The following is a 26029-nucleotide window of genomic DNA, read 5'->3' as shown; positions in this document are numbered from 1 at the left end:
GAGCTTAATTCATTTGCAACCTGTAAATAGAATGAAAAAGTAACACATCATATTGCTTTTTCATTCTACCCTGGTATTTCATCTTGCCTCTGGTGTGTAAAATATATGAAGGATGCTTGGCATTAGCTAATATACCATCATTTCTTCTATAACAATATATTTATTAATTTATTTTATTATTATTTGGTGATGCCTCCAAGGAGTCCAAAAACTCATCAAGAGAGGGCACTACTCTACAAATCTCTGTCTCCACCAACTACTCTGAACGACTACTACCATCACCATCTATTGTCCACCACTACCACTAGTATTTTTTGCCTGTAAATTGTGTGTGTTCTGAAGGCTGATTTGTCTGTATGCAAAATGAAAAATCCGAGTTTCCAGGAGAAGAACCCTGCTGCCTCCATATTGGATCAGCTAACTTACCTTCAGTTGTATTCCTAAAAATCACTGCATATAGAAATGTAATAAAAATAACTATACTAAAAATTAAACAAATAAATAAAATTAAATAATAAACAAATAATAATCAATAAAAATTCCACTATACTTTTAAACATAATTTCTCATAAATAAAGAAATAAGTACTATATTAAATACCGTATTTCATTAACTAACGTCTTTTTCTAACTAACTTAGCAACATTTGCAGTTGTTCATGCTAATCAAGTTTCTTTTATTTTGTCTCTGATAGTGTTTATTGTGGATTCCTTTTAGCCTGATGCTCACTCTCATTTCTTTCAAAACACTAAAATGCTTTGTTATTTCAAGCCTATCCTCATTACTCAACACTACTTATTGCCTATCCTCATTACACAACAATGCTTACTCATGTTTGAGATTCTGTATTAAACACTTATCAAGAAAAGTTGACAACCTCAGAAGAACAGCATGATATGCACTTTTAAGGCAATTCATGTTGATATGCTTGGGTAAGAGGAGAAGCAGGACACCAGAAGTGTACAGAGGATTTGAAATTGGAAGTGATCACCATTTAGTCTTGAGCAGGATAAAATTGAATTTCATATTGAAAAGAAGAACATGTAAAGTGAATAAAAAAGTTGAGCAGCTCTCAGGTGTGAACTGTAGACTAAAATACACAAATGTTATTCAAGAAAAAAATGAAAGAGTTCCAGAACAGGAACCAAACCTTGGAGATTCAGTGGCAAGCCCTGAAGAAAACACTGATTGATTCAGCCAAAGAGGCATGTAGGCAGGAATGCATATCCATACTTAAGTAGAAAAAGCCATTAAAGGCCTGAAATGTGGAAAAATCAGCAGGAGTTGATGATATTTAACCAGAAATGCTCAAGTATTGAGCATTTTTTCTGATCAAATATCAGGTATAAGTCTTACAGTGTCTGCACTGCATAGTTCAGAAGACCTGGACAGAAGGATGAATTCTAGATGATTGGAGTAGAGCTCTCATAATACCCGTATATAAAAAGGAAATAAAACTGAATGTCAGAATTACAGATGTCAGAAATACAGAGATATTTCTCTACTGAGTGCTCTTGGTAAGATTTACCAAAGTATACTTGAGAAACAGTTGAGAAGGATTGTGTAAGAAAAGCTTGGTGAAGAACAAGCTGGATTTAGGCGAAATAGTGGCTGTCAGGATCAGATCTTCACTTTACGACAAATAGTTGAGAAATTACTTAAATATAAAGAGCCAATAGGCTTCATTTTGGTGATATAAACATTATTTAAATTAAGGGGATATTAAATCCCACATTGTTTTAAAACCGAATAAGAAACTCAAAGATTGGAATCAGTTTCAATTTGGAAAAATTGAAACTCAAATCAGAGAGTTTCATGCCGAATATAGTATAATAAACTATAAAAGTATCGGCGACTACTAGCGTGAGCTAATGCAAGTAGTCCAAGTACGTAGTACAAACTCGGGCAACTTGCAGCAAAGGTGGTAAAGTTCTGATTGCTATTCTTGGTATTTTCCATAATGTAAAACACATTTCCTAGGAAATGTATGCTGTTATTACATTATGGTGGGAGGTCACTACCCAGACCGGTTTCAGCCTTTATTGAGGCTTCATCAGTGAGTAGCTAGACCAAATTAATACCAAAGGTTATAGCGAAAAGAACTTATATACTCTGCTATACGAGTTGTCAAAAAGGTGCACCCATTAAGTTACTTAAATATAAAGAGCCAATAGGCTTCATTTCGGCGATATAAACATTATTTAAATTAAGGGGATATTAAATCCCACATTGTTTTAAAACCGAATAAGAAACTCAAAGATTGGAATCAGAGAGTTTCATGCCAAATATAGTATAATTTTTTATACTTTTATAGTTTATTATACTATATTCGGCATGAAACTCTGATTCCAATCTTTGAGTTTCTCATTCAGTTTTAAAACAATGTGGGATTTAATATCCCCTTAATTTAAATAGTTGAGAAATCATGGGAATATAACAAACATCTGTATTTAAGTTTTGCAGATTTTGAAAAGGCATATGACAAGGTGCCAAGAGAGAAGCTATTCAATACGCTGCAGTTATATGGTGTCAATAGGACATTATATCAAGCAATACTTGGTCTTTATTTGAATTGTAAGTCAGCAGTTAGAATTGAAGAAAGTACAGGAAGATTGTTTAATGTTAAATCTGGTGTCAGACAAGATGTACATTATATCCTTTGTTGTTCATTATCTATATGGATCACATTATGAAGGAAAGTGGTATTAAACCTGATATCAGAATTGGAGATGTTAATGTCAGCTCTTTGCTTTATGTGGATGATGTTATACTTCTAAATAAATCCACTACAAGTCTGCAAGATTCTCTGACTAAATTGAATAGCTGTTGTAATAGATATGGTATAATGGTCAGCAATAAAAAGACAAAGACAATGAAAATAGGCAGAAACATTGAAAATACCAACTGCATTGTGAATGGAGAACATATAGAACAAGTGAAACATTTCAGCTACTTAGGCACAATTTTTAGTGAAGATGGTAAATTAAATATGGAAATAGACAACAGAATCAACAAAGCTGGTATTGGAGGAAGTCAACTGAATAAATTTATATGGAGGAAGAGAGAAATTAGTCAAAACACTAAATTAGCTGTATACAAGACAAGTGTTCAAACCAATTTTAACTTATGGTTCTGAGAGCTGGGTCAGCAATAAAACACTTGATCGAAGACTAGAGACCACAGATATGAGAGTCCTGAGAAATACTGGGGTATGAACAGATGGCATCAATGACAATATCATATTAAAAACAAGGCTATTAGGAAAGAACTTGACATTATCAGCATACAGGAATGTGTTAGCATAGCTAATCTCAGGTGTTTAAGTGACCACCTGAGATTAGCTCTGCTAATGCAAAAAGCCTTAGAAGATAGAAATATAAGTTCTGATAATCCATCTTTCCTTTAGTGTTACACAGTGAACAGTATTCATTTTACACAAATTATGGACTCTACAACCTTATTATAAATAATTATTTTAATTTCCCGAGTTTCGACCTTCATATTAAGGTCATCATCTGGAATATGTGTATACTCCAGATGATGACCTTAATATGAAAGTCAAAACATCGGGAAATTAAAATAATTATTTATAACACGGTCGTAAAGTCCATAATTTGTGTCAAATGAATAAGATCTGATAATGGAGTCTTGACAGGTAACAGACTGATTTGGAGGAAAATTGTAGATAGGAAGTTAGTAATGATGTAAATTTTTCGTGTAGTACTATCATATCCTGTGCACCCCTTGAGGGTACATGGCAGGAATTGGATGATGAGAAGAAGTTCAAGAGTGTGTGTTTGCATATTTTGTGTATTCTTCCACCTCCATCACTATGTACAGCTCTGTGGCATTTTTCAGGTCACATAGTATTATTCATTAGCACAAAACATGGTCCTCTCATGAAAAATATGAGCTAACAGTTTGGCATTTTTGTGATTTTTGTCACACGTTAAAAACATTCATTATAGAAGAAACAATGGTATATTGACAAAAAGTAAACATTTCATCTGGCCACAACTCTACTTAAGCCGTTTGCCTGCTTTGGAGTCAAAAAAAAAAAATCTAGGAATACTGTTTCTACTGACAGCTAGTAAATTAAATGAAACATGTCTGAATTTTTAGCTCAGCAGTTATGACCATTAAATTTAATAAACTGTGAACCACCACCATTTCTTAAAGATAGGGAATTGAGCAATTGATCATAGGTCAGGATAATAGCAGGAGGGTTTTTTTTTAATTAGCTAGTTTTTTTTGGATACCTTGGGCCTTGAGAAATACAATTCAAATCATGGATATTCCTGAATTGGTTCTGACCATGACTTTTTATTCTTTACATTTCAAGAATTAATCTTCTGTTTATAATGGTATTATGTTGAAAGTTAGCACTCATAAAAATCAGATTTAATCTTTTCTCTGATGAAGGCTGAAATGAGAAAATGATGAGTAAATTAATGAAAACAAGTAGGAATTTTTAGCTGAATAGTTATGACCCTTACTATAAATAAACTTTCAACTGTAGCATCATTTTTTTTAAAGGTAGAGATTTGGGAAATTGATCACAAGCCATGATAAGAGCAAAACGTATTTCAAAGGTCAGAATTAAATAAGGTAGGTGTGAAATAGATGATTGAAGAGATTAAGCATACAATACAGAGAAAAAAGGGCATTATGGAAGGAACATAAGAGGAGAGGTAATAATCATTTCCATGAGGAGTACAAAGAACAGGCAAGGAGGGTGATTTGGTAAGGGTAGCAACAGTTCAGTATGAGCAGCAGTTAGCTAATGAAGCCAGAAAAAAAAATCCTAGGAATTTCTTTTGATATGTTGCCAGCAAAAAAACAGAATGGTTATGGTAGAATGGCATTGATTTGAGAAAATGGTATAAGGACAACTGTTGCAGAGGATATACTTGAGATAATTAATGAGCAGTTCATAGTCTTTCATCCTTGTGGATGATGAGGAGGAGAGACTGACTATGAGTGAGGAAGCGGTACATAGAGAATAAAGCAAACTTGATATTAATAAGGCTGTAGGACATGATGATATAACACCATGTATGTTGAAAGAACATTTGCCAAGGAGTTGACATCTGCCTTGACATATTTGTTTAATATGAGTCTTACATTGAGTCGAGTTCCAAAGGATTGAAAGATAGCAAGATCGTACTGTTCATAAAGGAGGCAACAGAATTCAAGCATCAAGTTATATGCCAATCCATGTTGTTGAAGTATTGGAGAAGCTATGACAATCAGGATCCAGAATTGGGTTGATAACAATGGTATTGGATTTGCTAAAGAGAAGAGTAATCTACTTATTTATTACAGTAAAGTGACAGCATCATTGATCTGGTACATACAAGTTGGTAAGAGTAGTAAAGTCTTTTGATAGATTACAGCATGATAAGTTGATAGTCAAACTAGAGCAGATTGGGTTGGATATTAGACTAGTGCATTGGATTGGCTGTCTGGTAGGCATCAACAAGTTGTGTATGGGAGAACAGTATCCCAGAAGAGGAAAGTCACTTGTGGTGTGCCTCAGAGGTCTGTTTTAGGGCCATTGCTGTTTAACTTGTATGTTATATTAATGATATTGGGAAAGATTTGAATGGGGATATTCAGTTGTTTGCAGATGATGCAAAGTTGGGAAGAACTATGAGGAGTAGAGCCAATGTTGCGACCTTACAAGAAGACTTGAATGGGCAGGGGAGTGGGAATTCTATTTCAATGTTGCAAAATGTAAGGTTTTTGGAAAACAAAGATGGGATGTAGAATTTACTCTTGGTGTAGGATATATTGTTGGAGGTGGAAAAAATAACAGATCATGATGTGATGGTGTATAAGGATCTAAACTTTAGAGGACATGTTGCCAAAATTGTGAGGGCAACACAACAAATTCTGGCAATGATACAGAAAACATTGACTTGTAGAAGTAAGGAAATATTTGTTCCATTGTATGAGGCTCTGATTAGGCCACATACAGACTATTTTTCACCGATTTGGTCTCCTAGTTTTCAAAAGGATGAAGACATATTGGAGAGGATTCAGAGGCGATTGACTAGAATAGTTTCTAATCTCTGGAATGTTGAATATGAAGAAAGGTTGAGACAATGCAATTTGCAGAGTCTAGTGGATGGGGGGTGGGGGAGGATGATATGATAGAGACATACAAGTTGGTAAGAGATTGTTATAGGATTAATGTTGAAAAGAATTTTCATAAAATGGATTATATAAAATCCATTTTATGAAAATGGATTTTATATAATCCTTCTTTATGAAATCATCCCTGGAAGCCTTATAAGGAGGATGTGAGCAAGGAAGTGAGAAGCAAGTTCTTTGCATGGAGTGTTGTGAACAATTGGAATGCATCATATGAGAGCATGGCACTGGTCCCCCCCCCCCCCCCCAGATTAAATCCTGGTGCACCCAGGATTTAATCTGGGGGGGGGGGAGTTGAACGGATAAAAATATTTTTAATACAATGAATTTGAATTAAAATTATTTTTATCCGTTCAACTAAAATTCAGTTTTCTTTTCTTTTTACAAAGCTCTTGAATTATTTCAGTCTTGGTTACATTAATCTCTCTCTCTCTGTGTGTATATATATATATATAGCAAAGCCAGTCCGTTCAATCCTGATTGTGTCATGGTAGATCGTAAATAGGTTTTTAAAAGGCGTAAATTAGAAAATGACCTTTCACTGGCACATGTTGTTACTGGAAGCGTTGCAAATATTTTTAATAAGTTATACGTGTTAGGATATATCATTTTGTCACACTTTGCAACAGCATTTTTGCATGGAGCTATTGCAAACATTTTTTCAAATTTCTTATACCACAACTTGAATTCGGCGTTCAAAATTGCTAGATTTGCATAAGGCAAATCACCAGCATAAAATTCACACAATTGACGAAAATCTTCCATTGCACTTGCTGTTGGAGCATCTTTTCCATTTGGTAGAAGAGAAAAAATGTTGTGGTGCCGAGTGAAACATTCATGAAGTTGAGTCAGTATTTGGTCAATAAATAGAATGAAGTAGTTCTCCAGAAATTCTCTTCTACAGAATCGGCTGGACATTGGAACTTAATGTTTGTTTTGATGAAATCCTTGGCTTTTTAATGTCAATATTAAAATTATTGGCTTTATACATGCTTCATTGTAAATATCTTTAAATGAAGAATCTGGTGTTTCACGAACGGTATTTAATTGAGCCACATCATCATCAACAAAATTTAGGGCAATTAAGAGGCCACTGTTTGTATTGTATTTATTGAATATAAATACAATATTTATTGTATTTATATTCAATACAATATAAATTGTATTCAATATTATTTTGTATTCAATACAAAATTCAATACAAAATTATATTCAATATAATTTTGTATTGAATATAAATACAATATTTATTGTATTTATATTCAATACAAAACATACACAGTGAATATTGCAAAAATCAAATGCAAATATTACATTTTTAGCATCTTACATACACATTTGACCTGGCACACACGTAGTCTTAAAACATTTTAAATTTGTTTTCATTATTTCACCCACCCACCCCTTCAACAAAACTAACGGCCCAAAAGGGACCGCGACCCACAGTTTGGGAAGCACTGTCCTAGATTTTTTTCTTCTGCAAACCGGGGTCTTTTCTCACGAATTTTTTTGTCTAGTCTGGTTAAAAGATCAGAATAATATTCCCCAGTTATTGTTTTCCGTTTTCAAGATAATTAATAACTAAACAAATGCCTTTAGCATCCCAAAACACCAATGCCATGACCTTTTCTGCTGATGGAACTTTGTCTTCTTTGGCACTGAACAACCAGCTTCTCTCCACTGTTTTGACTGCTGTTTGGATTCTGATGTAATGGTGAATCTAAGTCTCATCTATAGTAATAAATTGACACACAAAATCAGTTTTATTCTTGTAGAAAACCCTATGGGGTACCATTGTAGTCAATCTCTGGTCAAAAAGTTATATTTTTCTTAAGTGAACTCTTAGTAGGTGTGTATATAAATTACTAAATTAAGAGGGTGCCACGAGGATAAAGGATATTATATATATATATATATATATCCATTTTCTGATGGGAACCAAACAGCTTGAACCAGGCAGTGAAACCTAAATGCACTAATAAAAAGTGAATATGTGGGCTGGGTTCATGGCTTTATGTTGTACACACCAAGACAATTTCCATGCTGAAGATTATCTCATAAACCCTCAGGAAAATCTGGCTATAAAATTAAAATGAATATGCAGATATCCATTTTAATTTTATAGTCAGATTAAAATCCATTTTCTTTGTCACAGACTAACATTTGTATTGTGATAATCATAATTCCATATTCTTCTGCAGTAGGTTGCTTATTATTATTTTTTTTTACCCTTCATTTTCTTATAGAAACTGCTTTCTCATTTAAAAAAAAATACTTGTTCTTGAGGTACTATTGCAATGGCAATTACACCCCATGAGAAAGCTTATAGATTTAAACATCATTATCATCTTCATCCTGAGGATGATGGTGACTGTGAAGAATAAGGTTTTGAAGTACAGCAATCCCTCGATTAATGCGCCTAATGCATTTTCTTTAAAACAGGCGCATTAATTGAAATGCACTAATAGAATATAATAACCTGTGGGAAAATGTATAATTCGTTCCTGAGATTTCTTTTTTGACCCTTAATTCTTTTTATAAAAGAATTAGGGTATGTCTCAGGGCCTGGTTAAAGGAAAACCATGAAGCTGAAAGACAATGAAACATATTCAAAATATAAATTTATTATTCTGCTTCTTAACAAAGAATTGAGCTAATGTAGTTTGGCAGGTGTTAGATCTTGAATGGGGACTCTTTCAACAAAAAGTCATTCATTCAAGATTTAACAAGAAACAAAAAATTCTGAGTTAGAAATGTTTGCACTATTAAGTAAGAAAAATAAAAAAGAAAACCTGTTACAATTACCTTAGAAAGAAGTAAAGTTGAGGAGAAAATTGTATGTCAAAATAAAATTATATTGTTAAAATTATTGATGTCTAAATTATACTCTATAAGAATGTAAATCTAAGTGCAAACAAAGTTTCAAAGGTTGCTAGCTAACTGCCTACGATGATGTAACGGCGCAACGGAAGCGTTCGTGGAAGGCGCGCTGAACTCGCGTTCGGCGAAATGAGCACCCTTCAAGGAGCAGAAGTGTAATGTAATCGCGTAGGGGTGAATAGGAGAGCACAGTGAGAGATCCTCCATTACGAAAAGAGGGCACTAAAAAGGAGAGTAAAAAGTGAGTTCACTTGTGTTTGAACCCTCCGTTTTTCTGTTCCTGTTTTCTCATGTGGACAAGCAGAGCGCTGACCGATTGACGGCACCGGAAGTATTCTCCTTCCTGGTTGCCTAGCTGAAGAAGTCGGGCATGCTATACGTGAGCTGACGGCAGACACCAACTAGGGCCATCAGTAAAAGTTTACCGATGTGAAACAGTGGAATAAGTTCCTCAAAAAGGACGGCCGAGATGACGATATCGATCCAGTAGACGAGCGTATATGTGGCAAAGTGCAAGGAATGGCAATTTGCGTCGATCAGCGTAATCTCCACGTGGACGCAACTCGATAAAGCAAAATGACATCTGAATACAAAGGACGGACGAAAAGAAGTGCGATATCCTCTCAGGACATTGGTAACATACAGTAAATTCCTTATTCTTGTAACGATGAGTATTGGGGCAAAAAGAGAGGAACAGATTTCTAATTGAAAAGAAAGATAACTTTTAAGTGACTTTTGTGCTCAGTAACGTGTTAATCATATTGGACTAGTAGTCTGAGAGCCTTAGAGTATGCAACACTTAGTTGAATGTGAATTGACCTTTGTTAGCAAGTTTTACTTAGAATTTTGAATTACTATTTCATGATAAATATATGCTTACTTAATCTATAGATGAAAAATTAGAGTTTTTGATAATTAATGTGTTCCTTATAGCTCAACTAATGAATTAGAATTCTGATATGACATACCTTGATATGTAAAAGTTTAATATGTGAAATTTTGATAATTAATAAACATGTTTTTTCTATGTAAAGTCTGAGTTTGTCTGAGCATGAGATTGAAATTACCTCTCACTAAAGTTCAAACCTGTGAATAAGGGGAATTTAAAGAAAGTTTAGAAAGTTTAGGCCATGACTGCAATGTTGAAGTTTCTATAGGCACTTAATTCTTTAATAAGATTAGGTAATACTTCAACTCTGGGAAAGTTTCTTTGTACAAGAATTCTTCTGTACTAGGACTCTGGCTGGCGCAGCTAAAATAAATAAATTTTGTCAGAGTTCCGATTAGAGAAGCATCCCTTGAGAGATAAGTTAGAGATTTCAGGCTTAGTTAGTACGACAAGGATTTAAGATAGAACATAAAGAACTAAAGACAAGAATATAACAAAGGCCCAGCCGAGCAAACATAACACAGGCATTCTGTTTCTTTTTTTCATACAACTGACGGTATGGCCCTATTGCCTCTTCTGCAAATTTTACTGGTTCTCTCTTCACTGGGGGTCAATCTCTAAGCATTGCTGCTTAAAAGCTTCAATTGTACGAAAACTATTTTCAATTGTTTCTGTGAAACCTCTTTGGACTTGTCAGTGATTAAATTTTCTTCATATTCTTCAGGATCTTCCCTCTGTGCATCTAAATTTAGCAGGTCAGAATCACTCAACTTCTCAGAATGAGATTTAATTAACTTAGATTTATTTGAAAAGCCTATAAAATCATTTGCACAATGTGGAAGAATGTGCTTCCAAACAGCTCACAGATTGCTAGTAGTAATTTCATTCGACTTTGTGACTTTATAACCAGGCTGGGATTTCTCTGATTTGGCTAGAAAAGTCTTGGCATTCGCTTCCAAAACAAACGTCAATTTCATCAACATTAAATATTTGTTGATCACAATAGTCCCTTTCTTACACAATTTTCTTCAAAATCTCTGGATATCTCCTTATCTGCACTTGCAGCTTTGCCTGTGAGTAGAACATTATGTAGGCTATTTCTCTTTTTGAAATGCTCAATCACCCAGCACTAACGTGGAATTCTTCTTCTTTTCATCATTGATAACCCTTTTTTTCCAGGTTACAAAGAGAGAATGCTTTTGATTTAATAAGGCCAGTGTTTAGCGGGATCCGTTTTTCGTTACAATCTTCGATCCATGTAAAAAGAAGTCTCTAATTCAATCATTATAATACTTTGATTTTCAGTGCATGCATGATGAACTTCAAGCAGCCTTACCTTTCTCTTTGTACTCAGCAGTTAATTCACCCATCTTTGTGTTCTTGTCCTATCTTTTCTCTGGACTCACCTTGTTCATTTTTCTTTATTATTTCAAGTTTTTCTTCCAATCAGATTACTTTTTGAATCATTTTCACACTTCTGTTTTTTGCTCACTAATTCTTTTACTCATGTTAGGAAAATAATTTAAAATAAAAAAGTATGGAAAACAATTGCACGAGATATGATCAGCAAAATGCTATGTAAAGCAGGCGACATAAATTTTGGCAATAAATTTGGAACACATAGCATACATCGAAATAGTGTAGTATGCCATTAAAAAATAATTCTGTAAAATGTTTCAAATTGGTAACTAAATTATTTCATCCTGGTGAGTGATTTTTTAAAATAGTTAGCCATAAAAAATGTATAGATTGAAAATTTTTTAAATCTGTAACATTTATTTTCAAGATGTATATAGGCACACTAATCGAATTTTAGAGGCGCACTAATCGAATTTGGGTATTGAAAAAAAATGACGCACTAATCAGAAGCGCATTAATCAAGGGATTGCTGTAGTCTATTTGAATGATTTGTTCACTACCCACCCCTTTCTGTCTCTATAGTAGAATTATATGTGCATTATTTGTTGTTTTAAAGCATTTATCATAATCATCATCATTGTATTCCTGTCATTATTTATTAATCAAGGTTTCATTTTTACCCTGATCTGCTTAGAAAAAAACTGAAACATCCAATCCAGAATCTCTTTCGGTACTTGAACATTTAAATGCATCAGAATCAGAAGCTCCTGATCACAAGGCCAGTTTTCATAGCAGAATTTTAAGCTTGGCAGTTGAGGTCGGTATAGTTTATTCCCATTTACTTTTTTTTTTATTTTTTACAAGAATCTTTCTGAATAAAAAAAAATGGAAAAAATTAACATCATAACCTAACGATAAGATTTATTGTTAATAAAGATAGCATATATGTAAAATCTAAAACACTGATTGAAATACATAAAAGTGCATGTACCACCAGTTACTACTGTGCGACTACTCTGCACATGACAGAAGAAGGCGAATCCATTCCGATAATAGAATAATCAATGCGTTTTGTGGGATGAGTGTTTATTATTATACATCAGAAATTAGCTTTTCTTTTATGAAAATTCCAGTATTTAAAGTGGTAACTATTTTGTTTGTATCGATACTTGAAGGAAAATTTTATGTATAAAACACATAATTTCACGTGTTGGTGACAAATTTGTCATCGCCTTATTTCTTTCTCTCCTTCAACATGAATTGACTCTTCTTGGCACATTGTCAGCTGAGGCTCTCGTATCTGTGGTTGGACAGTATATGGTCAAATTTTTCTAAAGATTCTAATCTTTAAAGGTACCTATGGCATAATTATAAATAATAAATTACCCAATAACCACAGTAATTAACTTTAATGAAATGAAAGTACAGATATTCCTACTTAAAATAACAGTACATCATCAGTGCATAGAAACAAGCAATCAAAAGACTGTGTTACAAAGTACATACAGCAATCGGTGGTTTACCAATTGAAAACTGTTGCCACGTGCTAGAAATTAGTATTAATAAATAATATTATTAACCCTGCGGAGGTCACAGTCAAAAAAATTGCAGTGTGGATCGCGTGTATGAGAGATACATTCATTACTAGTATGCGCTAAAATGCAATAAAACTTAAAAAAAAAAAAAAAAAACACTGCAAATATAATACACGATGGTTTATTTATTTTCAGTTGCAATCTAGAAATTATTGAACAAAGAAAAAACAACTAACCCAATACGATACTGACATCAGAGTTCACAGTATTTTTGAGATGCAGTTTACTATCAGATATCACTTTCCCTTTCGCAGTCGACTCTATCATTCTCATCATCGCATTCGAGTAACAAAATTGCTGAATCTCTTCAATATCTGATGGATTATTAATCGATATATTTTTCCAGCCATTTTCAGTAAATAAAAATAAAAAAAACTAAACCAATACTATACTGACATCGGAGATCACAGTATCTCCCAGATACAATTTACTATGAACTATCACACACCTTTACATAACACATGTTAAACCAAAACTGACTGCATAAACAGTGTGGAATATCACTCGTAATATATGCATGTACAGCTATTCATGATCTCAAAGCTATACACTGGATATGTGTAAGAATATTTATATTAAACAATTTGTTTGTATCTGTCATATCAGCCGCGACCTCCGCAGGGTTAAAAATATTATTACATAACTATTTTGATGGTTACATAAGATAAGAATCTCCCCAAACTTTTGGGAGAGGGAGACAATCGTTCCAATTTAGATTTGGCCGATGTAAAAGGGCTTCACAACTTCCTTTGAAAAAGCATTCATATTTAAACCTTGCATCTATGAAGAAGAAGAGCTTTGTCCCACTGGATATTGTGTTTAGTGTCAATACTATCTTGTGCCAGACCAGACGTTGAGGTTTCATGTACTCGATGTAATATTGATGTTCTTTAATTCTTTTTTCTACAGAACGGCCTGTTTGTTCAAAGTATGTTAGATTTTAGATTACATTCACAGGGTATCTGGCAAACTCCAGCTAATGATAGAGATGCCAGTTTGTCTTTTGTAGATGGCAACAGATAAGAAATTTTGTTGATTGGAAAATATGTGGAAATAAGATGATACTTCTTTAGAATTCTACCAATCGGTTCCGAGATGCCAGAAATATAAGGGATTGGAAACCTGCAGTCTGTTGACGAATCCTGAAGTGTTGGAACATAGGAGTCCATTATCTGCTGGATTTGATAAGGGTTGTAACCATTAAATTCCATTAACTTTTTGATAATGAGAAGTTCTTGCTGTAAACTTGAAGGAGAGGAGCACACCTTATGTGCTCTATTAATATTATTAACCCTGCTTAAATTAAAAAAATAAAATTAAAATAAAATTAAAAAATTTGATGACACAAATTTTTTGAGAGGTGTGATGAGCAGACTTTTGATGGATGTATCTGCCAGTGAAGGTTGGCTTTCGATAAACACTGGTTGACAAATTACCGGAGGCTGTGCGTGTTAGGTGGATGTCTAAGAATGGTAAATTCCCAGCCTTTTCTTTTTCTATGGTGAACTGATGCGTGGATAAAGGCTATTAATCTGTTGTAGGCATGTGGTAAGTTCATTTTCAGAATGAGGTCAAATAGCAAAGACACCATCAACATAACAAAACCAATGAGAGGATTGGGGATGAATGGATGAGACAAGGTATCTTCTAGATGGTTCAAAAAATAGTTTGCCAAAGATGGAGATAGAGGGCTACCCATGGCAGTACCTTCAACTTGTCTATTGTTTTTCCAGCTGAAATATTCTCATTGTATAACAAATTCAAAAACCTCTGCAATATCAGGAGGGTAATTATCATATAGTAAATTAACAGTGTCAAATAATGGAATGTTGGTAAAGAGGGGAAACGATGTCAAAGCTGACTAACAGATCCCACTCTTGTATTTGAATATTCCTTGATTTTTTCAAGAAAATGTGTGGAATCTTGATGAACGATCTGGATTGTCCAGTGTGAGCAGTTAATAAACGTGACAGAAATTTAGTAATTTTATAAGTGGGGAGAGTCAGTACAGTTCACAAAGGGTCTTACTGGATAACCTTCTTTATGAATTTTTGGGAGGCCATATAAATGAGGAGTTCTTCCAAAGTGAGTGTGCAACTTGTCCACAGTATTTTGATCCCAGCTAGAGGTCAAATTCATGTATTTTATACAGCACTTTTTTTTAGGTTGTTCACATTTAGAAATATTCATACAAGTTAGTAAATGCAGTGGTGATGCTTCCTCAATGTTTGCAGATGGGGAGGACTTTTATGCTATTGCTAAACTTGATTGGTCTTGAGATGAGAGATCATGGTAGTGGCACAGCGATTAAACTTAGCCGATGGTATCTCCTTGTTTTTCTGAGTCATGTCCTGGAGAATCTTTTTTTTTAATTTTTAATTTTTTATTTTTCTTTTTGAGTAGTTTTAAAAAGATTAAAAAGATCTATTTTCCCATCATGGAGTGCTTGTATCTAATGGTGATCTGTTCCACACATTACCCCATTCTACAAGCACTCATCATATGTCATGAGAAGAACTGATCCCTCGTATACTTCCATACTACACACTTCTACGTTCTCTCCTCATCTGGCATAATTTGGAAAATCTCACATGTATATGCCCTGTATGAAATGTTTATATCATATAACCTCTAGTACATCTAATCCTCAAATTATGAAGGACACGTTCCCTCAATCTGTCCTCATATATGCACAGTTTTCATAGGCTGGGTTTTATCTTTGTTACCTGCTGGATCTTTTCATCTCTCCCCTATCTTGTAACACAGATGATCATATTTGCAGGTGTAGTCTTATCAGACTTGTAAAGTGAGAGAATAGCTTATTTTCTTCTTACACAGTATTTACTTCAGCATTGCATCTGCTAAACTTGAATTCTTTGGTCGTAATCCCCCAAGTCTCTAGCTTCATCAACTACTTACAGTAATTTCCCACTAATATAATACGCTGCTTGCAACATCCTCAATCTAAAATGCGTAACTTACAACTTAATGAGTTGACACTTAGCATGCAAAAATTTTGTATCATAAATGTCTGTTATCACTCAATCTAACTAAGCATCAAATAAATGGATTTCAGCCTATGGACTATCTGACATATCATTAATACACAAGTAAAACAGTTGCCTAACTACAGAACCCTTTGGTACATCACTGGTCATGCCACTTCTCTTAGACTTATCATTTCCATTTCCTTTCTGATACCTGTTAGTCATCCACTTTCCCATATATATATCTGTTGTGCATACCCATCCCTGTAAATTAGCATAGCAACCTCACATGTAGGATCCAATCATGTGGCTTGGCAAACTGCAGATGTTATGGTGTATCCAGTTCAGCTATCATGAGTAGAAATTCCATATGTGCTGTCACATGTAGAAACCAGTCAGATGACTTAGCAAAATCCAACAATATCATAGTATATCCGTTTATCCAGCTTTGCTGTCATACTATTATAAAATGTGAGTGGATTGCTAAATTAACATCTACTTTAAACAAAACCATTGTGGCTTATATATAGGATCGTAGTGCTATCTTTGGATTCAAAAGATAGCACTACGATTGGTTTATAATTATTGGCCTCAGTCCCTGCTCCACTCTTGTATAGCAGAATTATCTTGTTCTTGTTCCACTCATTAATATTCATGCATGTGCTGAGACAAGTTGAACAACCATGGAGGTGGTATTGCCATCTCTCTTAAACACTGATTCAGCATGCACACCAGTATCCCATCCACTTCCACTGCTGTATTCAAATCAATCTCTCACAGTTGCTTTAAGATTGCTAATTCATTTACCTGTAATCTTTCCTTCAGTTATTCCTGATAAAAGTTTTCTTTTGGCATTCTCCCCCCCCTTAGTATTTTATACCGAATAATAAAGAAAATATTTATCCAGACATATAATAACATAAATTTTTATGTTATGACAAATAGTCAAAGAATCATCAGGATATATAACAATATAAAGTTTAGCTTTGTTGACCTTGAAAATCATTGATAAAGCCAAGAAGAAACTTGTTTAAAGTAATCAAATAGTTGGAATTGAAGGTATAGGAAGATAGTGTGATGTTAAATTAAGTGTGCTAGCCAGCATTATGCACTCTATGTCTCTCTCTCTCTCTACTGTTATTTATAATCAACACCGACTATATTATTAAGGAATGTGATATTAAACCTGATATTCAAATAGTAACCTAATCTATTAAATAATTGCTCTGACAAGTTTGCTGAAAATCAGCAGTAAAAATACCAGTTATTAAAATAAGTAGGAAAATATGAAGCAGCAACCGCATTTTAGAAACGAGACCCCTCTTTCTGTAATCTCTAGTCATTGATCAACCACTCTATTCTCATATTCTTATGTTTAAATTAGTTTGAACACTGTCTTTGATATTGCTAGCTTGCCCTTTTGGCTGTATTTTCTCTTATTATTATTATTATTGCTGTTGTTGTTATTATTATCCTTAGACATTCATGAATTCAAAGATTCATTCTGGTAGGTTCCTTTGTCATACAGCTCATCACACTATGCCTTCACATTCTCTGCAGACACTATGCTTCTTTTGGGTAATGTATTCCATCACGCCATGCAGAAAACCTACTTCTGATTTCCTTCCTCACACCCTCTTTTTACATTTTCCAGGGATGACCTCTTGTTCTTTCCCCATCTCTGCCATTCTGTGGAAATTCTCTTCAACATTAATCTGATATAAATGCAAACTTATTTTCTCTTATTATTATTATTATTATTATTATTATTGCTGCTGTTATTATCCTTAGACCTCTATGGATTCAAAGATTCATTATAGTTTACACAGACTACATTATTAAGGAATGTGATATTAAGCCTGATCTTCAAATAGGAGCCTAATCTACTAAATAATTCCTCACAAGTTTGCTGTGAAAATCAGCAATAAAAATACCAGTTATTAAAATAGGAAAATATGAAGCAGGTCCCTCCATCATACACGCACAGCTCATTACACCATGTCTTAAATACATTCACATTCTCTGCAGACACTGTGCTCTCAGTTCATGTATTCCAATCATTCATCACCTCATGCAAAAAACCTGCTTCTCATTCTTATACAGCTTCCAGCGATGACTTCTTATTCTTTTCCCATCTACACCATTCTATGAAAAATCTCAACATTAATCTGATATATATATACACCATTAACAACTTATATCTCTATCATATCTCCTCTTCCTCCTATCCACTAGACCAGCATTTCTCAACCTTTCTAAGCCCAAGGATCAGTAAAATGCCTACAACAATTCTGCAGACCACTAAGTTACAGAGGCGTAGCTTGGGGGTGGGGGATCGACCCCTGGCTGCACCTTTTTTGGCATTTATGAAATCTTGCCTTACTGTCTATAAAACAGCAACTGAGTGATGAAATAGACTTTGACAATGTCATCGATTTTGAGAACAGAAAAGCAAGAAAAATAACATTTTAGAATGTTGGAATTAAAGTTTTACTTCAAAAATAAACATTGTGTTTTTAATTTATTTCCCTGTACGTCGTTTTGATGTTTTGTAATTTTTTTAAAAAAAAACCTATGTAGGAATTACCAACATTTCAGAAAAACTGTGTCATTTATAACATAATAAATCTAAAAGCATGTCATCCTTCGTGCGGTCAAGAGCCATGGTGTGCAAACGCACATCCACTGAGCTACACAGGCTGCTAAGGGAGAGATTTAGTTCATTTAATTTCAAAAAAATGTCTGAGAGATAGGATAGTGTTCATAACCATGCTTCGTCAACAAGGAGTGATGCAAAATCAGAATTACGTTCATTTACAAATAATAAAACTTCGTGCCTTAATTGAAATAACCTTGTTGGTACTTTGCTCCTGAAAAGCCAGCGAATTTCAGAATGAAGCAAGTTGTGCATATTCACTGTCCATTTTATCACAGAGTACTGAAAATATCCTGTTATTTAACAGTCGAGCTTTAATAAAAATTAACTAGCTTGATGGCATTGTATAGCACAGTTTTAAATTCTGGTGGCATTCCTTTGGAAGCTAACGCTTCCCTATGTATGAAACAATGCACCCAATTCATATCTAGAGCTACTTTTTTGACCTTAGAAACAACCCCACTATGCCTGCCTGTAAGAGCGTGAGCTCCATCTGAACAGAAGCCTATTCATTTTTCCCACTGGATCCCTTTGTGTATTATGTAATTATTGAGAGTGAAATATTTCTTCTACAGTTGTTCGGGATGACAAAGTTCTACAAAACAGAATATTGTCATGAATGTTGTTATCGTGCTCATATCTTACGTAGCATATTAACTGCGTATCATTTGTAACATCAGTAGTCTCGTCTATTTGTAACACATAATAAGGACTCTTTTTAACTCTTTCCATTAACTGAGATTCTACATCACCTGCTATATCATTAATTCTGTGACTGACAGTGTCATTTGAAAGAGGAATCAAATCATCATCTTCTTGCCAAACATAGTTTTTACTACATCTTTTATAGCTGGAAGTAGTAAATTTTCTCTGACAGAATGAGGTTTCCCTGTTTTTGCTATGCGCAAACTTAAGATATAGGATGTTTCCAGTGCCTTGCTATGAATCGAACCCATGGCCGAAACTATATCTTTTCCATGATTTAATGTCCCTAAGCGTCGCTGAAAAAATTCAATTGGCTTATTTTTCACATCACAATGTTTAGTTTCTAAATGTCGTCGGAATTTCGCAGGTTTCATGCACTCGTTCGACAACACTTCATGACACAAAACACATTGAGGTTTCTTTTCACATTCATCTCCACACCAAGTAAACCCGAATTCCAAATATGAACTGTTATATTTCCTACTGTATTTTTTCTTTGAACTGCTTCTTTCTTCTACTTTAAAAGCATTAGATTTACTCACCGTTACAACACGTGTATCACAATTAGGGTTAGCATCACCTGTTTCATTTGCTTCTGTTTTTCAAAGTCCTAGTTCTAAGCCACTTTTCCATTATTAAAACTGAAAAATATATAAATACTGGGGTTAACTCACAACACACTTTGTTCAGGTATCACTTAGCACTTCTGAAGATATTCTGAGCCTTGTTTGAAGGAGGGAGACCTTCAATAATAAAAATCAATAAACAACAAGTAATTGGTTGAAATGTGGATAACACATGTTCACTTCAAATCTGAAAAAACAGCAAGGAAAGGCGGCAGAATGACGATACATTTGTCATTCTGCCGCTAAAAATTTAGCGGCAGAATGAAATAATAAACGAGGGGTGAAGTGAACAACAATATATATTTTTATTGCTTTCGCCTTTGAACATTCTGACGATATTTGTTGTTTTCTTAAGTCTCCATTTGATTTCAATAATTTTTACTTATTTATTCAATTTTAATTTGTTTAGATAATTAAAAAATATATATTTAATTAATTTAAGTCTGCCTGCAGACCACAGGTTGAGAAATGCTGCACTGGACTATGCAAATTGCATCTTCTCAACCTTTCTTCACACTCGACATTCCAGAGACTATCTTAGTCAATCATTTCTGGATCATTTCCAATATCTCTTCATTTTTTGAAAACTATGTGATCAAACCTATGCTCAGTAATCTATATATGGCTTAATCAAGGCCTAATTTATACATTGGAATCATAATAATCTCCTTAAAGTTAGTGTCCTGTGCATTATTGCTAGAATTCATTATGTTGTCTGCACAGTTTTGTCAGTATGTTCTTAAATTTTAGATCCTTATCCACTATCACCGTAAAGTCTATTTCCATCACTTCCAACAATATATCCCCACCAAGCATAAATTCCACATCCTATCTTTGTTTGTCAAATTTTAAAACCTTACACTTCAGAACATTGAGCTGGTAACCTTCTCTCATGCCTTATTCATTCAATCAATTTAAATCCTCTTTTAAAGCCATAACATTTGCTCTACTCTTCATAGTTCTTCCCAACTTTGCATCATTTGCAAGTAGCTGAATATTTCACAATTCAAACCTTCCCCAGGTATCATTAACATAGAGATTAAACAGCAATGGCCCTAAAACACAACTTTTGAAGTATACCACTCGTGGTTTTCCTCTTCTGAGATATTGCACTCCAATACACTTGCTGATACCTATCAAACAGCCAGTCTCCAATCTGCACTGTCTAATATCCAACCCCATCTATTCTACACAGTTGGACTATTAACTTTTCATGTGGTGATTTATCAAAAGCCTTTGTAAAATCAAGTATACTACTGTGTATCCATCTCCCCTTATCACAATGCACCTGTCACCTTATTGTAATAAGTAAGCAGATTATTAAAACATCATGTCCCTTTAGCATATTTGTGCTGTCCATCAAAGAGAAAACTACTGTGGTGAACCCAATTCAAGATCTTGGTCTTCACTTGGTTTTACCTTCCCCAGCACTTTAACCACATCACCTGACACACAGATTGGCCTGTAGTTCAGAGCTTGAGTTCTGCCACTCCCTAATGAAGCACTGCAATCTTTGCCTTCCTTCCACTCCTTTGGAACTTGATCTAGTGTATTTCTAGTCATTTTTTGATAAAGTATGGAGACTACAATCGTGTTAGGAATAATTAGTTTAATTTCCTGATGCTTTGACCTTCATATTAAAGTCATCATCTAGAATATACACACATATATACATAGACAAGCTACATTACATTTTAAACAGTATGCCAAAGTGACAATGATTTGATTAACCGTTATTCTGCTGACCTGACCTCTAGTGGAAAAAAAAAAAAAAAAAAAAACCTACATCAAAGCTGTATCCTATTTATTTATAACATGGTCAGAGAACAGATTCATATTAATACTAATTATAATTCATAATGAACTCTTAGAACAAAAAGTTATGTGGGTAGAATACATTCCTTCCATATTTTTGGGTTTTTTAGTCCATCATTATTGTTAAGATTAGGGTGGTTGATTAGAATTTCACAGGCCTCTTTAAATTTGTGCTCATACCATATTTTAGTGTGACGTAATGAATCTCTCCAGTCAATGCTGAGTAGAGTTATTCAGCACATGAAAAAGGCTAGATTTACCATAGTTATTAAATTTAATATGCTATGTTCCTTTTTTGGATAGTAATTATGCATCCAGTTTCACCTATATAAGACAAGTTACAGATGCACTGAATGTATACTTTTAGCAAGGGGAGGAAGGGGATCCTTGGAGGAGTTTGAATAAGTTCTTTAATTTTGCAGGAGCTTTAAAGTTGATATTAAGGTTGCATTTGTGTAGTATTCTGTTTATTTTATCAAATATCCCTTTAATGTATGGAATGGCTACAGTTTTATTGTAATTGTAATCCAGTTTATTTTTGTTATTAGGCACAGTCTTGTGAAGAATTTTGATGATAGTATTTTTGCTGTAGCCATTTTATAGGAAGGTATTGCTGATAATTTTAATTCATGCTTAGGTGCTTGTTCATTGGAGCAAATCTTTAAGCACTGTTTTTTTAATGACACCTAGTTTTTTGTGTTGGGTGGGTGGTAAGAATTTATGTGTATATATATATTGGTCAGTATATGTAAGCTTACAGTAAACATTGAAGGAAGGACTGCTGGAAGGACATGTGACAAGTTTATCTAGAAATGGAAGTGTTTTCTGACTTTCAATTTCAGTTATATGCATTTGTGTTTTTTGTTTAGCTGAGGAAGGTATCTAACATCTAGCCACCATGACAGATAATGAAAACATCATCAGTGTACTTAAGCCAGACTTTGGGTTTTAAAGTAAAGGAATCTAGAACACTTGCAAATGTTTACAGATGGCAGTTTTATTATTATTATTGTTTGTCATTAATGATAATATCTGTAGATATTTATTTTACATATTTATTTCGTATCTGTGATAGTAAATGCCATTCTTTTTTGCACATATCTTGAATCCATTAGAGAAGTTATCATACAGACCAGTGGTTCTTAACCAGTGTTCTGCCGGTGAAAGATGTCGCATGACACAATTCTGAGTGTAATTGGCTACTCTGATCCTAACAACTGAAGACTGCTATGCGCATTGACTTCTAAAGTAATAGAATATCACTTATAGGTCATGTGTTTGCAGGAAGGGTGGAAGCAGCGTCTCTTTTACAGTCATTCAGTGATATGTATTTGGTTCGTGTGTTGTGTAACATCATAATAGCATGCAGTCCATTTTTAATGTGTGTTTGGTTTCTAGGTTGTCTAACATCGTAGTAGTACACATGGATAAATTTATTATTAAACGAAAATGTGATTCTTGGGCAAATATTAATGATGGGGCAAGTACAAATGGAAGAAGTAGTAGTCATGACATTGCTGCAAATACAACTCGTACAGAAGATAGCATTATACTTGTAAAATAAAAAAAATTAATAGACAATAGTCAGACGAATATTTAAGTTGTGGTTTTACATGGACCAGTGAGGAAGAATGTCCTATTCCCCAGTGTCTTGTATGCGGGGGAAAACTGTCCAATAGTGCAATGGTTCCTGCCAAGTTGAAACGCCATTTTACTATGAAGCACGTCAATCTTGCTTCAAAAACTAAAGATTATTTCAAGAAATTGTCAGACATGCAAGTTAAACAAGTAAAATATTTAGAAAAGAACTGTTAAAATATCTGATAAGGCACAACTTCCATCTTATAAGGTAGCTGAATTAATTGCTATAAAATTAAAACCACATACTATAGTAGTCTCTTATTTTACCAGCATGTTGTGAAATAGTAAACATTATGTTTGGCAACAAAGCAAAAAAGGAAATTATAAAAATTCCTCATTCGGACGATACAATAAAAAATAAAATTAAAGATATGTCAGATGATATTGAGAAAACAGTTACCCTTAAATTTTCCAAACAACATTTTGCTTTATAAATTGACCAGTCCACTGATATTAGCAGTAAAGCTCATATACTAGGATTCATTCATTTCATTAATGAAAACGAAACAGTGAATCAATTTCTTTGCTACAGAGAACTTACCAAACGTACAATAGGACAAGATATTTTTGCTCTATTATGTCATATTTAGAAAAATTTTTAAATTTCATGGGAGCTGTGTGTAGGAATTTGTACAGACAGTGCTCCATCAATGGTGGGCTCTATTGAAGGATTTGTTACCCTTGAAAAGAAAATGAACCCAAATATTATATCTACACACTGTTTTTTGCACAGAGAATCTCTAGTTTCAAAAACATTACTGGCAATATTAAGACCTATACTAGACCAAGTTGTAAATATGGTAAATTACATCAAGTCAAGACCTTGAAAAGCATGCTTTTTTAAAAAACTTTGCATATCTATGGAAACCAAGTACGAATCTTTGCTTTTGCACACTGAAATAAGATGGCTATCCAGGGGTAAAGTGCTATTCCAAATTTTAGAACTTAAAAATGAATTATTGGCTTTTTTTCAAAATGAAGGTACAGATGCTTCAAAATGATGTTTGGTGTGCTAAAATGGTATATTTAGCCGATATTTTTAATTACTTAAATAGCATTAATACAAGTAACCAGGAGGAAAATGAAAATATTTTGATATCCACTGACAAACTGTCAGCTATTCAGAAAAAAAGTCTCTCTTTGGAAAAACTGCATATCAGAAAAAAATACAGTAGATATGTTTCCTTCGCTCAATAATAAAAATGTTGAGGGAATTATTTCCATTATAATAGAACATTTGACAATATTGGAAGAAATTTCAAGTTACTTTTCCTTCCTTAAATACACACAATTATGACTGGATACGAAATCCATTTGGCACAGTTAATACATCAAGTTATGAATTTTTGTTACAAGAAGAAGAACAATTAGTTACCTTATCAACGGATCGTACTCTAAAAATGAAATTCTCTGAAATAACTTGAGGAATTTTGGATTTTTGTCCAAACCAAATGAATACCCAGCTCACTCCACAAGGGCGCTGAAAATTTTGTTACAGTTTTCAACATCACATTTGTGTGAGTTCGGTTTCTCAATATTAACCAATATAAAAACTGAAAAGCGTGAAAGACTTACTATAGACAAAGAGATGAGAGTAGCTATATCACATATTAGACCTGATATTGCTGAAATCTGCAAAAGCCGACAAGCTCGAGTATCGCATTAAAATAAGTTCAATTTTTATCAAAGGCAAGTCGATGCATATTTTTATTGTTAGTTTTATGGCTCTAATGTTTTTGGTGTTCCCCAAATTTTTCTTATAATCAAAAGTGTTCCATGACTTGGAAAAGGTTAAGAACCACTGATACATACCATTACTTAATTTTTTTTAATAATTGGATTCTTTTAATGTTTTTTTAAATTTTGTAATTCAATTTCTAAGGTTTGAAATCTTGTTTTCACACTTTTAAATTTTCCCTACATTTTCCTATCAGTTGCACATTTAAGTCTGCGGTTTCATATCCGGAAGATTTCCAGCTTTGATTCTTTTTATAACTTCTTAGGGACATGTCCCAGCATAATTGTCATTTTTATCCTGTTAAAAATGACATTAGTCAGAATAAAAATGACTAATGGTAATGAAATAGTTAACTATACAGTAACTATTTCATATTTCAGATCCCTTGTATAGCTTATGTACTTAGACAACTGTTTTTGTCATTGTTTAGGATAATCCAAAACAACTTCACCTATTAAGATATTATTTATTGTCTGCTATTAAGTGATTACATTATATAATTTCTTGTGTTCTGTGGCCTAGTTTGTTGTCGTCATCATCATCATCAAATTCCTGACATATACTGTAAAAATTAAGTATTTTTATTTACTTTTATTGATATTATTTTTGTTATTTATTATTACTTAATTTCGGACTGCACCTTTGTAATAATATCTCTATCTTTTATTATCGTGCTACTGAGTTTGTAGTCGTTGCTTGAGCTAGTCTTATCACTTTTAATCCTTTAGTCTATAATTTCATTCCCCCCCCCCCTCAAGGTCGTAACTATGTTACTTTCATGTGTGTGGAGTATAGATTCAGGAATTGCCTCTGACTGGAACCAATTCCTTTGTCTAACTAGCTGGCTTTCTCTTACACTAATCTTTAAAAATTTATTTGTATAATGACTGCGTCCATTAAAGATCGCACAAAGAAATTGTTTGTATTTCCTATACATGTAAGAGAAATGTTCAGGGGAACATGGAATTATATCTAATATTCAA

The 26029-nt window shown here is 33.7% G+C and overlaps 1 protein-coding gene across 1 annotated transcript in view; it reads left to right on the top strand.

The window, feature by feature from the left end:
- Positions 1-26029, top strand: part of mus312 (mutagen-sensitive 312) — a 575442-nt gene that overhangs the window by 207175 nt on the left and 342238 nt on the right. Inside the window, exon 10 of the mRNA XM_090395332.1 lies at positions 11978-12100. Coding sequence (XP_090251458.1) covers positions 11978-12100 — 123 coding nt within the window. The remainder of the gene's footprint in view (positions 1-11977; positions 12101-26029) is intronic.

Source organism: Typopeltis vanoorti, chromosome 7, assembly GCF_054136105.1.
Source record: "Typopeltis vanoorti isolate ZY-2024b chromosome 7, IOZ_Tvanoo_1.0, whole genome shotgun sequence".
NCBI lineage: Eukaryota > Metazoa > Arthropoda > Arachnida > Uropygi > Thelyphonidae > Typopeltis > Typopeltis vanoorti.
Note: the sequence above shows the minus strand (reverse complement) of the source record. Positions and strands in the feature narration are given on the sequence as shown.